Genomic DNA, 17628 nt, shown 5'->3' with positions numbered 1-17628 from the left:
AAGTGCGCTCTAGTTGTCTCCGTCGCCAGGTTCAGCCTCGTCTCCCTGGTTTTCTGATGTCCACAGCTGCAAGCAGACAGAAAACACACGATGAGTCCGTTAGCGCCACATCATCAACGCTACAGACATCACACACTGCTCAGCTGCAACGTGTGGCACGGGGGCTGCTCAGAAGACTACTGGAGTCGGCCTCCCCACCTTCAGACAGGAAGAGGGCCACCTGCATCATGAAGGACCACACTCACCCAGCACACACAATTTTGCCCCATCTCTAACCAGGAGAATCACTGTGATGACACTAACTGGTGAAACTGGTGATGTGTGACTATCCATGCTGCTGATTATCCATGCTGCTGATCTCTTGCCTTTAAGCTGCTGTGTTCATACCCACCTGCTCACTACACACTCATGTTCCGGCTGCTGTTTCATGCACCGTATTATTGTTGTGCAGCGTATCTCTTGTATCCTTATTTACAGTTTCTTTTTATATTTTAGTATTTTTGGGAGTAACTGGGACCCTGAGTACACAATTTGGTTCCACCTCATGTACCACATGTGATGCCAATGACAAAGAACCTTGAGGTTCTGTGACTGTAGGATGAAGTAACTTTAGGGCCTGGAGATGTCCTGATCTGATCACAAGGATCCGGTCACGATATAAACACAGTATTTCTCATTGATCCCCAACAGAATCTGCTCCTGATCCTGCTCGTTGACCTTCTGTCCGTGGTTTCAGGTGAACGCTGCAGCTGCAGCAGCTGTTGTGATGTAAAGAGGTCAGGAAGCATTTTAAACAAAGAGCGACTCAATAACTACCTAACAGGCCAGTGGGGAGCAGCAGGAAAAGCAGCAAAAGTTCGGCTGTGACGCTTCCAAACAGCTCGGACACAGGAACAACAGGTCAGCTGTTTGCATGTTTCAAACGACCAAAGCTCAATTTTTTACGACCGCAGACGCGGTGTCGCACAATAAACTGCCCGGCGACGGACTGTTTTGTTTGAGACACCAATGTATTAAATTCCCCTTCATCCCTGATCTGACCTTTTATTTTGTTTTGTTGCCAAGAGGCAGTGATCTCTTCCTCCTCCGTTGATGCCATGACTGAAATGGTGAGAAATGGAGGAATTTGTCACGAGCGAATTAAACTCAGGTCCAGCGTGGCTGCGGGTGGGGTGGTCTGGAGATTTCCTGGTGGGCTGGTCTGATGTGTGGGCTGCAGGACCAGCGCTCCCTGTTTTTATTTTTCCAGATCTTTTTATTAACAATAAACACAGAACACCGCTGTGGCTGCGCTGCCAGCGCTAGCTTTTTTTTCTTTCTCGACCTGTCAATCAATCCAGTAGGCGTGTCAGCAAATGACCAATCAGCGACCTCAATTTGTCCCGAAGGTAAACGCCCCTCGTCTGTGAAACTGCTCGGGGTGGACGCTGGAGTATCATGTCTGAACCCTCTGCGTACAGTACACGCGTACGTACGCTGCAGCATACTGGAGGCTTCAGACGTGAAATTGTTCATAAGTGCAACAACAACAGGAGCTCCTTCAAACGTTTGGACCTTCAAAACGTTGACATTTTGCTCTTCTTTCAGGCAATGCAACCAATTCAGTTTACTTTTTGAAAGTCCCGTTTGGAAACGGTGATATAGTAAATATAAAACTATATTAACTAATCAGGCAACAACTTAAAGGTTGACGGGTCAGCGGTTCCAAAACTTGGTGCTGGACCCACTGTGAGTCATGACACATCAGGTGAGGGTATAAATAAACACAGCTGTGTGTTGTATTAGAGTTATTAAACCACGTTCATACTCACAGTAAGGTTGTCCCTTAGTAGCTGCATGATCAGCGTGCTGTCTTTGTACGAGTCCTCGTTTAAGGTGTCGAGCTCAGCGATCGCCTCGTCGAAAGCCTGCAGACACGTTTAAAGATGAACATGGGTGACGTTAACTGGCAAGTCAAAGAAAAGGCCGAACCACCATGAAAAACTACAGGTTGACGTAAACGTGGGGTTACTCTGAGCCCAGAACCACAACGGCTCTGAAAGCAGAGACTCGATGCGCCCACCTGCTTGGCCAGAGAGCAGGCCTGCTCGGGCGAGTTCAGGATTTCATAGAAGAAGACGGAGAAGTTGAGGGCCAGGCCCAGCCGGATGGGGTGTGTCGGCTGCATGTCCTTCTTGCTGATGTCGAAGGCGTTCTGGTAGGCCATCTGAGAGTTTTCCACCGTTGCTACAAAACAAAACGACAAACACCGTCACGTTTGTGTCGCACACAGCTGATCCTGTTCAGACGGCTCGAGGTCTGCTGCAACAACGCTTCGCAAGTTTCAACACGTTATTTGACCCTTTCAATTCTGTCACCTTAAATGTAAAGAGAAAAAATATTGAACTTTTAAAACATTTTGAACATTCACAAAAAGACAAGTTTCTTTAACATTTTTTATTTTGAACGGTGTTAATAGTTTTGTTGTTGACTTCACTTTGCTGAAATTCATTTTGTTGTGTAGATTTAAAAAAGGTCGACATATTAAACATGCACAGTTTTTTTAACATGTATAGTTTTGTTCAATAGAAGCTGTGTGGTGATGTCATCAGTGACATCACATACAAAAGAGGTCATAAATGAGTTTTTATCTATTAAATTTGAGCCAAACCCTTTTTCTCATGACATCATCGGTCATTTCTCTTATGATAAACAGAAGGTTTATGCTTTTGTCTGGATACGATGCAGTTTGTACAAATCATTCCCAGGTACTTCCAATGAAAAGGTTCCAACTTGAAATATTTCCAAAGGTCCCCAATTTTACTTTTTTTTTAAAGTTTCTGAAAATGTCGGCCCTTTTGCAACCCTGGTCACAACTTCCTTCACAGCCAGTGCATCACCTTATCACCATGGCGATTTGATGATGGTAACCTTGGCAACAATCGCTGTCTGCAACAGTCTCTTGGCAACAGGAACGAGGCGGTCACTCCAGCAGCTTCATCTGGACGTCACTTTTACAGAACCAGCTGTTATTGGGAGAGTTCTGAACTTTGCTGCCACTGAAGAAGAAGAGTCCTCGGGGACTCGGCTCCTTCTACCAGCTGGCACCCCAACACCCACCACATTTGGCAGCACGATGGATCAGTGGTTAGCACCGTTGCCTCACAGCAAGAAGGTCCTAGGTTCAATCCCTAGTTGGACCTGGGGTCTTTCTGTGTGGAGTTTGCACGTTCTTCTCATGCTTGTGTGGGTTTTCTCCAGGTAGAGGTGCAGAACATGTCCCACTGACTCAATGCCCCCCACCTCCCCCGGAACGTGTTCGAAGTTCTCCCAGTGGTGGGAGTTAGAGCTCCGTCTCACAGGAGACTCTGCCAGACGTTCCCAGCAGACCCTCATCATACATTTGGGCCTTCCAGGTCTGACCGGCATCCCCCCCCCCCCCACCAGGTAGTGGTCAGCTCCGCCCCCTCTTCACCCGAGCGTCCAAGACATGTGACCACAGATCAGATGAGACGATGACAAAGTCCATCATGGAACTGCAGCCGAGGGTGTCCTGGTGCCAAGAGCACACATGGTGCACGTCATGGACAATCCATGACGTGCACAGAAGTCCAACAACAGAACACCACTCAGGCTCAGATCAGGGGTGGTCGTTCCTCCCAACCACACCCCTCCAGGTCTCACCGTCATTGCCCACGTGAGCGTTGAAGTCCCCCAGCAGAACAAGGGAGTCCCCAGGAGGGGCACTCTCCAGTACCCCCTCCAAGGACTCCAAACAGGGCGGGTAATCCGAGCTGCTGTTTGGTGCATAAGCACAAACGAGTCAGAGCCCGTCCCCCACACGTAGGCGGAGGGAGGCCACCCTCTCGTTCACCGGGGTGAACCCCAACGTACAGGCACCAAGATGGGGGGGGCAACAAGTACGCCCACTCCTGCTCGGCACCTCTCACCAGGGGCAACTCCAGAGTGGAAGAGTGTCCAGCCCCTCTCAAGGAAACTGGTTCCAGAGCCAGAGCCATGTGTCCAGGTGAGCCTGACCTGTTCTAGCTGGAACCTCTGAACCCCACACACCAGCTCAGGCTCCTTTCCCACCAGAGGAGACATTCCACGTCCTGAGAGCTTCTGTAGCCGAGGATCAGACCGCCAGGGTCCCTGCCTTCGGCCACCACCCATCCCACATTGCACCCGACCCCTTTGGCCCCGCCCACAGGTGGTGACCCATGGGAAGGAGGAGCCACGCCTCCTCTTCGGGCTGTGCCCGGCTGAGCTCCATGGGTGAAAGCCACCAGGCGCTCGTCAGTGAGCCCCACCTCCAGGCCTGGCTCCAGAGTGGGGCTCCGGTGACCCACGTCCAGGCGAGAGAACATTGTTTCCATTGATTGTGTTCATCATAAGGAGTCTTACATTTTTAATGACAGTCTTTATTAAACCACACATGCTGTGTTTTCTAATACAACTTTAAAACTTAACACGATCAACAGCTGATTGTAAAGAGTCTCTGTTGGTTCAAAGTTGTTCTTCCTACATTGGACAGAGCGACAAGGTGAAAGTGAAAGGAGGGATCTTCCCTAACGCCACAGTTTCCAGTCAGCTGTTCTTAAAGACAGGCTTCCTTGGCTCTGAAGCTGCTGGACATTAAATGAACATCCCACATTTCTAAACTCTTATCAGACATTTCTCTGCCCTCAAGCCAGATACTCACTCTTCTTCGCATCCCCAGAGGCCACCTCTGACAGGTATCTGTAGTAGTCTCCTTTCATTTTGAGGTAGAACACCTTGCTCTCTGCCTGAGACGCGTTGGGAATGAGGAATTTGTCGAGCAGGTTCTGAAACAAACGGATGAGTGGCAGATGTTACAAACCGGGACAAATGTTTTACTGACAGTAAAGAGGACACGTCGAAGGTTTCACTTAGTGTCGGAGCCATTTACTGCCACCGTTCATGTGTCCCATAGATGTAAGAAGTTTTCAGCCAGGGTGAGACTTCCACATGCACGTTGTTCCTACTGCTGCTCATGCACTCACCTGACAGCTTCAGGAGGATCTGATCCAGATCACGTGATCAGCTCTGATGGACACCAGCTTTATTTCATTAAACTTTTCAACCATGGAGAAGTACATTTAAAACACAGCTAGGCAATATGGCAACAACTTCACACCATTTATATACATTATATATATATACATATATATATATATATATATATATATATATATGTATATATATAGTTCCTAACAGTGCTCCAAGAACTACTTCTCAAAACAAAGTATAAAACAGAGTTCCTGCAGGTTTTAGTCAAATTTTAAACTGTTCAATTTTAGTTCCATCTCAACTATGGATGATTTTATACGATAGCAGTGATCAACAAGAATAAATCAACTCTTTCAGTCCAGAGTTTTAGATTAAAAACTAGGAAGGAAACTAAAGATGTTCACGCGTGGTACTCCAACATGCAACAGTAACGATGATTCAGTTCAAATATTTACTTCTTTGTGAAGGCAGGCGTGCAGTAAACTGACACCCATCGACACCATCATGCACGGAGAGAAGACACCATGCAGCACCCAGTTCTCCACAGTTTTTCTGTGTGTGTGTGTGTGGGGGGGGGGGGGGGGGAGGGGGGGGGGGCAGAGCGTGGCCTGGGCAGTTGACTTTAACAGAAATTACTTGTTTTCAACATAACAGAGTCTGTTTTAACACGAGCACCCCTAATGGACTTGTGGACAAGATGGAGGTGAGAAGATGTTTACTGCCCCCCCCCCCCGTAACATTGGTCATTTGACTGCATCAAGCTTTCCCTTCCTGCTCTTCTTCTTTAAGGACAGCGTGTCTCCACCCTTCATTCCTGCAGCACCACGTCACCACGATGGTTCGACCTTGAAGATATTATTAGACGTCTGCTCATGCGCTGAAAAACCCGAGTCTAGCTTGACCTTGAGCCATTTCTGCTGTCCTCTCATCGGGACGTGCCGGTAAGAGGCAGCTGCTCGTGAAGCAAAATCACATTTGTTGTGCTTCAGAAAGTGCCGAGCACACACGGTTTTCATGCCGGTTCCTTTAAGAGCAGCAAAGTCGATCTTTCAACGGAGTCGAGCTGAAATCCTTCAAGTCACAGCAGGTTCGGGCACTTGAACCCCGCTGCACTCCAGCCTCCGTCAGTCTGATGCCCTCAAGGGGGACTGCAACCGAAAGCCAGACTTCAGTTTTACAGAACTGAAGACCTTCCACATGGACAGCGTACGTCTTCGTGCTTCAGTTTCTTGGTTCGTGTTGAGCTTTAAAATCAGCCCAAACTGCCTCACATATTTCTACCACTCACAATCAACACATTTTGAAAGCAAGCTTTCTTCTTTGAGCTTCATCAGCGAGTTAATCTGTAGCTCAGACAACGCTCTTCTGTGCACCTGTAGCAAACCACCCACACGTCTCCATGACTTTAATCACACGAAACCACCTACGCCCTCAGGGTGCCGGGACGTTTCACGGCTCGTCATCTTACAAGTCTCACATTTTTTCGTCTTTCCACCAAATGAATAAAAGGTATCAAATGGAGAAGTGGAGCAGCCAGCAACACCGTCAGTCTCCACAAACACCATCACGTGACGACTTCTTGCTGAAACCTTTTCACTGCTTCTTCAACCGCCCCGTTCCTGCACGCCCGTCATTATTCATGTTCGTACCAGCACGTCGTTGCAGATTTCTTGGAGTTCAGACTCGATCTTCTCGCGGTAGTCACGGGCCATCTGCTGTTTCTTCTCGTTGCCCTCCGTCTTCTGCTCGATGCTGGAGATGACACGCCAGGACGAACGGCGAGCACCCACCTAATGACATCAAGATAAAAAATGTGCATACCTTAAAAAATGCTCAAATTTAAGTGGAAATTATCTTAAAACATGCTTGGGTATGATGTGGGCAGATGTTTGCACATTGTATTCTACCTCTTCTTTGAATTTTCTACCCGACAGATGAAAACGTGTTTGCAGCAGAATGTGACATCATGCAACTTTTACAGGGGCAGAAAAAAAAAAGATTTTCCCATGAATCTAGATTCTCAGTCCTGGAGATTCTGAATCGTTTCTAAAGGTCCAAGAATTGATTTTAAAATGGATTTGTTTGATATTTTTTCTGCTCCTACTCCCCGTTCAGCCGCTGTAGAATTGAGCCGTGCAGGCCACCGTACAGCAGCTAGTTAGCCAGCTCTCTTTATCTGAATGGAGCCTGCTAGCATGGAGGAGGGAGACAACACGATTCAACTCGCTGCTTCTTCTTTAAAAGTCATTTCAGATCCTACAAGGTTCTGGGGGAGGACAGAGCTGAACAAGAGCACAGCTGTTTACAAGAAGCGTTAAATAAAACTGCGGTACAGTTTTTTGGAAATAAGACAAAATTCACGGAAGATGAAAGCGAAGCAGCCGACCAGCGAACTGTGCAACAAACTGATTGTCCAAAGGCTGTGAGGAGTTCCATCTCCATCTCCTGCTGCATCACAAAGGATTCATGATGAGACAGCTCAGTGACGGGTTCAGCTTTATTTTAATACGATGGATCCAACGCACGTTATTCCTTCATGTACATTTATATTTGTGATAAAGCAGCTCCACAACTTCACCATGAAACAACAGATGGGAGAAGCTCTGATGCAGCTGCAGCTAAAGGAAACTGTTATTTCTCACATTAAACTAAAACTTAGAGACAAGTTGTTCAACAAACTTTATGTAATTTATCTTTTGAACAGGTTGAAGAGACGAGAAACATCTGGAGCCAGATCTAAATGAGACACTTTATGGTTTATTAATCACAGTTCAGAAGAGGTTTTTGTGCAAACTTGCACTGGTTTTTAAATTTAGTTAAAGATTTACTAAACAAGAATCAATATGGTTAAGACTGAACTCTGTATGTTTCATATTAGGTTAAGTTTTGAAAATATAACAAATGTTAGAACAAAATAACTGAAGTCTGTATTTCATGTTGAGTTAAAGGTTAATGTACTTTGGTAGGTTGAAGTCTGTTTACTTATATTTATATATTTTAAATTATGTCTGTGATGGACTGGAGACATGTCTTTGTGATGGACTGGAGACATGTCCAGGTGTCCCCCGCCTCTCACACAGGGATGGCTGATGTGGGCACCAGTGATACCAGTGACACCAGTGGCTCGAAAAGGAATAAGTGGATAAAGATGATGGATGAATTATTTGTTCCTAGATTTTTTTATTTATTTATTTTTTTTTTTAGAAAAATTCAGGCAGCTAACATAATACTGGTAATTTAAGTTACAGAATTTCATGCACGCCTATATTTTTTCCTATTTTTGGTATAAATATAAAATGAATCAAACATATTTGATACAATAAGGAACTAAAATGATTTTTAAATAAATGTTTACATTGTTTAATCTTTTCATCTCGTCAGCTACATAACTGAAACTAAATTTAAGACCATTTCAATAGAAAAATCGTTTGAATCAAAAACCGATTTTAAATCGTATCGCGACACTAAAAACTGAATCGGATCACCAGACGCTGAGAAATGTGCACTTTTATTTTGTAAATCAAACCCAATCACAGTGTTTCCAGGCTGCAGCTTGTGTGGATGCACAACAGAAAACAAAAACTTTAATGATATTTATTAACCTTTAATTAAACAGGCAAATCCCATTCAAAATCACTGATGTCTTCAGCAAAGGAGGCCTGGGCCTGAAGGCAGGAACATGCAGGTTTTTGGGCTGTGGGAGAAAAAACCCACGCAAACATGAGGAGAACATGCAAACTGCACATGGAGTGTCCAGGTCCAAGCTGGACCTTCTCACTGAGGCAACGGAGCTGAAGCATTCGTCATCGTGCTGCCAATGAACAGCAGCAGCGCAGTAAATTCTGGGGTTGCGCTCACGTAAAGCAGGTGCTTCACGTGTTTGAGTGGAAATAAAATCCAGCCTGCTCGCTCTGCCCTGCAGCAACTAGCTTATAAAACACATTTCAAATTGAAATCTTATTTGAGAAAGAACACGGGTCGTGTGTAAGAAAAACAGAGCAGGACATAAATATTAGCTCAACAAGTTCATGTGCAGGTTCTGGAAAGTCAGAGAAAGAATGAAGTCTCGAGTCCATGCGACTGCCGGAGCAGCGAGTCTCGGTCCAGACCAGTCACAGCCGGCGCTCAGCAGCATCGGTCGTGACAAGCGACAGTAGTGATTCTGTGAAAGAGGCTGTTGAGTTTCTATTTTAACTTTCCATCCCGTTTGTTCATGAGACAGACATGGCAGCGTCACGCCACACACCGGATCACAGCCGATCGAACCGACAGCATCGTGCCTCTTCATGCACAACTTGAAACGTAAAAGCACCGACTTGGTCTGAAGAAAAGGTGCACAGGTGACTGATCATCATTGCTTCTGTAATTACACTTCTACGATTTGAGAAAGTGCGGTAGATGACTCATAACTCCAAGATTTCAGTCTGGATGAGAAGCAGAGGACTCCTGTCTAGTCACGTCGTGGTTCCTCTGCCAGCTTAGCTTCGTGGATTATTACACCGAAACGAGTAAAAGGGGCGGAGTGATTAGATTTCATGACCAATTAAGGTCTTCCTCCACACGAGAACACAAATCTGTGAAATTCATCGTTTCTGCCTTACGGCCACACAGAAACAAACCAGGGCTCGATCTGTGTGTGGACAGACGAAACCACCATTTGAAAATATCAAAATCCTCTAGTCCCCCCCCCCCCCCCCCCAACCTATGACCCCAAGCGTGACAAAGGTAACAAGCTGGACGTTCATGTTGCAGATGCTAGTTTCTCAGCCGCAGTTAAAACTTCACTGTTTAGCTTGAGTGAGCAGACAAGACTGAAAACAACATCGTCTTGAACACACGCACGCATGCACGCACGCACGCGCACACACACACTTTATTTAAGGGCAAAAACGTTTTAATAACCCTTAACTGTCACCAAGAGCAAATGCTGCAGCTGGGACACTTCCAATAGGAAGAGCAGGAAAGGTTGAAAAAGACGCGTGTAGTAAACGTGCAGCCTGATATCTGAACATGTAAGGAGGATCCTTCCAGCCATGTCTCAACGGACTGATAACTTCCAGCATCGTTGTCTTCCCTTCTCATGTGTGGACAACTAACGGCAGCTCTACAGCGCCACACACAGGACAGGTACCGCCGTGTAAAACTAACGTTTTCTCCGTTTCTGTGTGGATGAAAACAGCAGAAACGACCTCCATGTTTGAACAGATTATTTATTATTCCCGAGGGAAATTTAACAACCGGTAACAGCTACAAACTCACAACGACACAGAAACTCTACATAAATCAAGAAGAAGACCAGCAGGCATTAAAAACCATCAAGTGAAGTGAAGCTTTAGTCTACCATTTAAATGTATTGAACTTTAGGCTGGAGCTTACAGAGGGACGTGAATCAGATGATTGGCAAACGGTCATGTCACAATGGTTTTCTGTTGGGTACATACCACGTTCTTGTAGGCCACAGAGAGCAGGTTGCGCTCCTCGTTGCTCAGCTCCTGACCCTGCTCCGTCACAGACTTCATGGCAGCCGCCATGTCGTCGTAGCGCTCGGCCTGCTCTGCCAGCTTGGCTTTCTGCACCAGGTCAGTCTTCTCCATATTGTAGGCTGCAGCACAAGATACGAGGACACAAAAGACAGAACAGTCAAGAATAACCGTAAAGGGACAACAGGAAGGTTTGTACGTTGAAACAATCGGACGGCTTGAAAGTGGAAAGGTGTGTAAGAAAATGGGACATGTTGAGAAGGCAAACATGCTTAAATGTGAAAGTGAAATGGTTTTTATGCTGCTATAGACTTAGACTACTAGAGGACAAACTGACTCATGTCCTTAAACGAATTATTAAAACTGAATAGTTTTCATTTGATACTATTTCTATCTTAACATGCGATTCTTGACCTGCCATTGTGTATCTATTCCTACCAAACCCAGCCGGTGGAAGCAGATGGTCCTCTTGTCCTGATCCTGGTTCTGCTAAAGGTTTCTTCCTCATGAGGGAGTTTTTCTTTCCACTGTCGCCTTCATGCTTGTTCAAGATGAGAGTTCAGTGATGGAGTTAAACTCAAAGCTGCTCCTCAGATAAATAATGTTCAATTATTATTTTATACATGAATGTTTCTGTTCAATTATTATTTTACAGATGAATGTTTCTGTTAATTATTATTTTATACATGAATGTTTCTGTTCAGTCCCTGAGACGACTTCTGTTGAGACTTGGAGCTTTAGAAATAAACTGAATTGAATTGTCACAGACTTAGAAAAAATACAAAAAGCCCATTCTAAACCACCAGATACAAAACTAGAGAGCCACCTGTCATTCCATCCCTGAAGGCTTCCTGCTTTAAAATCTGTGCGTCCAAGTAGGCCCCACCTCAACTCCACCTCGTTCTCATCTTTGAATATTCAAGAGTCAAGGTTCTTCATTTGTTGTTCCACCACATGTGGTACATCTGGTGGAACAACATTACGTACACAGGGTGCCAGTTACATCCAACAAAAGTATTAAAATGTAAAAAGAACAGTAATAGGATCTAAGATATGAACATTTATTTAAAAAGTACATTTAAAAACAGCAGCTATTACCAAAAGAGTCCAACAATAAAAATCAATAGTACTAATTCAATGAACATTTACCGTATTTTACTGGTACCGTTTGACTTCCGGTCACATGACCTTGATAAAACTGGGTAGTATTTCCCAGTAGATAATTTTAAAATACGCAGGTGCTTGGCACTGTTCTGTCCAGTGACCACGTTCAGATAGTTCTCGTGGTCATTCTGAAGGTATAATGGTTGCAACCATGCGTCATGAAGACTCGTGACGATCAGCAGTCTGAGCAAAGTACATTCTGTGAAGCGCCACCTGCTGGCTGATCCTTGCACTACAACAAGAAGGACGCACAGACTGGGCACGGTTCCTGAAGATGAACCGTGGATGCTCACAGCTAAATAAGCACAGCATCTTATTTATGTACTGAATTATGATTCATCGTACATTTAAGATGTGCGGCTCAGAGACAGGTGCGTTCTGTAGTCTGAGAATTACGGTACAGAACAAAAAGGTTAAACCAACTTGTCCAGATGACATGATTTAACATTTTTTGTCTTTATATTAAAAACAACTATTAGTTAAAAAATTTTTTTTTCATTCAACTTTTATTTCTACAGGTTAGTCCCATTGAGCCTCGGGGACTCATTCACAGAGAGCCCTGATTCTACCAGAGTGATGACAACAGTGGACAACCATAGAGGAAACAAACAAATAGAGAAGAAGTGAAAGAAAATCCATCCATCCATCCATTTTCTTTACCCGCTTAATCCATTTTTTGGGTCACGGGGGTCGCTGGTGCCCATGTCCAGCAGTCACTGTGCGAGGGGCGGGGTACACCCTGGACGGGTCTCCAGTCCATCACAGGGCCACACAGAGACAAACGAGACAAACAACCATTCACTCTCTCACTCACACCTAGGGACAATTTAGAGTTACCAATCAGCCTAACATGCATGTTTTTGGACTGTGGGAGGAAACCGGAGTACCCGGAGAAAACCCACGCATGCACGGAGAGAACATGCAAACTCCACCCAGAAAGGCCCCTGGACCAGGGTTTGAACCAGGGACCTGCTCGCTCGCTGAGAGGCAGCAGCTCTACCAGTTGCGCCACCGTGCTGCCGTGAAAGAAAATGGCATTTTAAAAAAGAAACATAAAAAACAGTTAGGTTGTACGAAGTTGATTTGATCACAAACAAAAAAAAGTGACCTGCAAACCTCATTTTAGGAATTGTTTAAACTTTTCAAGTAGGTTTACTGTCATTTCACCACATGTGGCACACGAGGTGGAACAAAATTATGTACTCAGGGTCACAATTACATCCAACAATAGCAAAAATATAAAGTGCAAAAAGAAACGGTATATAAGGATCCGATATAAACTAAAATTTATGCCAAACGATCCACGTTACACACGAAACATTCATAATGGAAAACAATACGGAGCAGCAGCACAAAGCCCATTGTTAAAAAGAAAAACACACAGTCATTTAGGACGATTAGGATGAGTTAATAAAAATTACATTAAAACCCACACAAATCAAATTAATATTTTGCAAGAGTTAACTAGTGTTTATTTCCCTGAAAGTGCTTTTTAAAACTGCCTTATGATACAAAAAGCAGGAAGTGTTTGCGTGTTAGCAAAATATCCTGTGTGTACCATCAGGGAGATCATTTCAATCCTCAAAGTAATGCCCAACATAAACCCTGAGCACAATCACATCATCCCAAATCTTTGATTTTGTGTAATATTCAACCCTGTGTACACAATATCGTTCCACCACATGTACCACACATGATGCAAATGACAAAGAATCCTTGACCTCGATCAAATCTATTAAAATATATATATACAACTACTATGTTTAGAAGTTACGGACACTAAAAAAAACAGCTCAAGAAGTAGTTTTTAATTTTAACAAATGTTTATGAAAACGCAGTTGTGTGAACTTGTGCGTTAGAAAACTAATGACGAAGAAAAGATGGGACCCCTGCAGACCTCCCAGACAAACTGAGGTTAAACTTTTTCACAACGTAACTGAACTGATTACGTCATCGCTCATGAGCTTCTCTCCGTATCGCAGTGTAATTAATAAAAACACCAAAGCACACACGGTGCTGACTCAAGTGCTAAAATGAGACAAATCAATTATCTATTTGTTGAGTGGCGTTCCATTAGTCTTAAAAAGACAAAGCAGAAAGCTCATGAAGCTACGGGGTGAATTCAGAAACCCATTTTGTTCATTACAGGGTTTGTGGAGGAAACGAGAACCCGTCCCTGTGGGTTCATCAGAGGCTGACGGGACAAATGTTACGGTTCACCGAGTCCCATCCTTCACAAATCAAAGTGAGAGATTTTGAAAAAAGGGTCGTTTACACACACACGCACGCGCAATCCTACAATTGTTATATGAGTAACACAAAGTTATACTTATTGTACTAGCAAATATAAATTGTGCCAAATGGTTGGTTCTCAAACTACTCTACTCTGGACCAGATTAAACAAAAAGATTATTCCAAATGAATGGGGATAAAAATCGCATTTAAAAATCAAACCTGAAAGTTGTAACATTATAAAACATAAAATGAGCACTTGATTTATCTGCAAAACTGCATCGCAAGTCAAGGAGGTTCACCCCACACAGAGAGACTAATCTTTATGGTGACGCCTTCAACAACCTACACCGGTACATTTAAACACCATGTGGCTCAACGCGCTTTACAACAGGGAAGGAACTGCTGCTGATCTGCTCATGTCTTGGTGTGGACAACCACTAGACTGAGGAACAGCTTCTACCCTGAGGCTGTTAGACTCAGGACTCTCTAACCAGAATAATCACTGTGAAAAATCACATCATGTTGCTGCTGATCTGTTTCATGTTGCTGCTGATCTGCTTCATGTTGCTGCTGATCTGTTTCAAGTTGCTGCTGATCTGTTTCAAGTTGCTGCTGATCTGTTTCATGTTGCTGCTGATCTGTTTTAAGTTGCTGCTGATCTGTTTCAAGTTGCTGCTGATCTGCTTCAAGTTGCTGCTGATCTGTTTCAAGTTGCTGCTGATCTGCTTCATGTTGCTGCTGATCTGTTTCAAGTTGCTGCTGATCTGTTTCATGTTGCTGCTGATCTGCTTCAAGTTGCTGCTGATCTGTTTCATGTTGCTGCTGATCTGCTTCATGTTGCTGTGCTCACACAGACTCATGTTCGTGCTGCTGTTCGGAGTATTGTATTTATGTTATTAGTGCTCAGCGCATGTTTTTCTTAGTTCATACTTTACATCTTGTTACAGTTTTTCTTTTACATTTTATTGCTGGATGTAACTGGGAACATGATCTGGTCCACATGTGGTGGATCGACAACAAAGAGTGAATATTGTAGAAGGCATTAAAACAGGTTAGGATACTTCCGCTCCCTTTGAACATGTTAAGATAGTTTAGTGATTTATTTGAAAAACGCATTTAATAATCACGTAAAGGTTTGGAGGAATTTAACGGGGTTGACGGTGTGTAATTTACAACTTGGTTTAATTTTAAAGGCACGGCAGTGTCGACGGGCATCGATCAGTTTTTCACGAGCAGCTACGATCACATCTGGCACGCCGCTGCACGTGCGAGCCTGTTATCCAACCACCTGGCCGACTACTTCCACGCAGGTCGGAAACAGAAGAGACAAAGCCCGGGGGCGCCAGCTTCAGCAGCGGACACCCCACCACCCATGGACCGGGCACCCGGTGCTAGCAGCGCTGCGGAACTTAAGATGGACAGATTACCGCCCAGCTAGCTCCGTTAGCTTAGCCGCTAGCTGCAGGAGCTGACCCAGTTCAATCTGCGCCGCGGTGCGCCAACACCCAACGCAGGGCCGAGACGCTACGTGGGCCAGCAGCGGCCTTCCTTCCACGTCGCTTCCCGCCCCGCGGGCTCCATTCCACATTAGAATCCACATTTTACGTCCAACTCGATGTCACGCTGAACGGGAAACTCGAGGGGAATGTGAAAGGTGCGTTAGCTCCTGGTCACTGCGCCATGACGAAGCTCAGAAGTCCATCTAGCTGGATCTCAGACACACGGCGACTCAACCGTGGCCGTGCTGGTCCGAGGGGACGCAACAAGCAGCCGGGCACAGGTTTTCACGCTAGGACGCGGCGCCTCGTACTTAGCACTGGAAGCTAAAATGTCCGGGCTGCGCTCGAGGCTCGGCCGCTGCTAAGCTGTCAAAATGGCCCAACGAGCAGAAAGCGTCTCCCTCCCCGAACGAACTCCGCGGTGGCGTCGACCCGTCCCCCCCCCCCCCGTGCTTTCTCAACGAAAATATCTGCAGCGCATCGAGAGCTTCATTGACACACGCAACCTCGTCGCAGGTGCTTCGGAGTCCTTTCTCGTTATGCGGCCACATTCTCCGGCCTAAATCCTCGCACCCAGCCCCAAACCACAATAGGCACCTTCCGCGGCACAGCCAGCGGTGTCACCGCCGCTCCCCGCGAAACGCTCCCTTTGTTGACCGATATATGACATTAATCGACTGAAATAAAAGCGAACTCACATTTAGCGTGCTTAGGATTTTATTCGCTCAAGGATGGGAGTTTCTCAAGCCGTCCTCCGCTCGCTGCTCAGGGTATTCAGGGCAGTACCACTTCCGCCTGCTCTGACACTTCCGCTTCCTCTAGACACCACCCCTCCCCCCCGCCTATATCCATGGCAACGGCGCCAGGGGGTTTCCTAAGCATGATGCGAGGGGCTTTGACGTCAAAGGACCATGGCAACCGTTACAGGATGACGTTCGCCAGTCTCCTTGGCAACTGTCTCCATGAGGCCGCTGCTGTCGTATCTTCAGTTCACCATCGAGTCAAGTGATTCGGTTCTGTGTGGGTTACATGGACACAATACTGTTTTTATGATCTAATAACATGCAGATCCGGTTCTGCCACCACACCACCTAAACCTGCAGAAACAAAAAACTGGGTTCTGGACCCGCCTGTCGGACTAACATTTACCCTAAGATGGACATAAATGTAAAATGACTGTTGGGACTTTTACTTGTCTTAGCCCCAATCAATGTTTGCACACTTCAATCAACAGCCATGGGGCTCTTTTGCATCATTATTTATGGGGTGTCGTTTGTAAAGTTACACAGTCAAAAATTAACAGCAATATTTTAGTTTAATTAGACTTTCATAAGAAAAAATATAGTTTTTTTTTCAAAGTCATATTTTCACCATGTTATTTGTACATTTATAAATGATATAAATCCAAACTAAATATTTAATTTACAAGCTAAATATTTAGTTTACAAACTAAGTACTTAACTTGCAAGTTAAATATTTAGTTAGCAAGCAAAATATTGAGCTCCAAGCTAAATATTTAGTTTACAAACTAAATGTTTGTCCAAGCTAAATATTTAATTTACAAACTAAATATTTAACTTAAATATTTAGTTTGTAAATTAAATATTTAATTTCCAAGATCAATATTTATTTTCAAACCAAAAAAAAAAAAATCTAAGCTAAACAATTAATTCCTAAATTAAATATTTAATTAGCAAACTAAATATTTAGCTTGGACCTAAATATTTATTTTTCCAAGCTAAAATTTATTTCCAAAATAAAGATTTAATTTGCTAACTAAATATTTAGCTCGTACCTAAATATTTAACCTGATAGCTAAATAGTTAACTTACAAGATAAATATTTAAGTCTGAGCTAATTATTTAGTTAGCAAATTAAATATTTACTTTAGTAATTAAATGTTTAGCTTAGAAAATAAATGTTTAGTTTTGAAAATAAATGTTTAGCTTTGAAATTAAATATTTAATTTACACCTAAAAATTTAGCTCATTAACTAAGTATTTAACTTGCAAGTTAAATGTTAGTTTGTAAACTACATATTTAGTGTGGAGCTAAATATTTAGCTTGCTAACTAAATATTTATTTTACAAGTTAAATATTAATTAAATAATTAACTTGTAAAATAAATATTTAGTTTGAAAATAGGACATTTATAAATGTGTGAATAACATGGTGAAAATGTGACTTTGAAATTTTTTTTCTTATGAAAGGCTAAATAAACCAAAAATATTGCTGTTAAT

General features: G+C 43.9%; 2 protein-coding genes across 2 annotated transcripts in view; one reads left to right on the top strand and one right to left on the bottom strand.

Moving 5' to 3' along the window:
• On the bottom strand, window positions 1–16217 carry ywhaba (tyrosine 3-monooxygenase/tryptophan 5-monooxygenase activation protein, beta polypeptide a; the record flags this gene model as incomplete). Its single annotated transcript, XM_037679037.1, is given in 7 exon segments — window positions 1–66; window positions 1812–1907; window positions 2063–2226; window positions 4682–4805; window positions 6660–6800; window positions 10452–10612; window positions 16087–16217. Coding segments are annotated over 6 exon segments (735 nt in total). The 5' UTR covers window positions 10605–10612; window positions 16087–16217.
• Window positions 1–17628, top strand: part of rims4 (regulating synaptic membrane exocytosis 4) — a 171047-nt gene that overhangs the window by 56489 nt on the left and 96930 nt on the right. The window lies entirely within an intron of this gene.

The sequence above is a fragment of the Nematolebias whitei genome, chromosome 7, assembly GCF_014905685.2.
Source record: "Nematolebias whitei isolate Nwh7 chromosome 7, NemWhi1, whole genome shotgun sequence".
In the NCBI taxonomy this organism is placed as follows: Eukaryota; Metazoa; Chordata; class Actinopteri; order Cyprinodontiformes; family Rivulidae; genus Nematolebias; species Nematolebias whitei.
The sequence above is the reverse complement of the archived record's forward strand: the minus strand, read 5'-3'. Positions and strand labels throughout refer to the sequence as shown.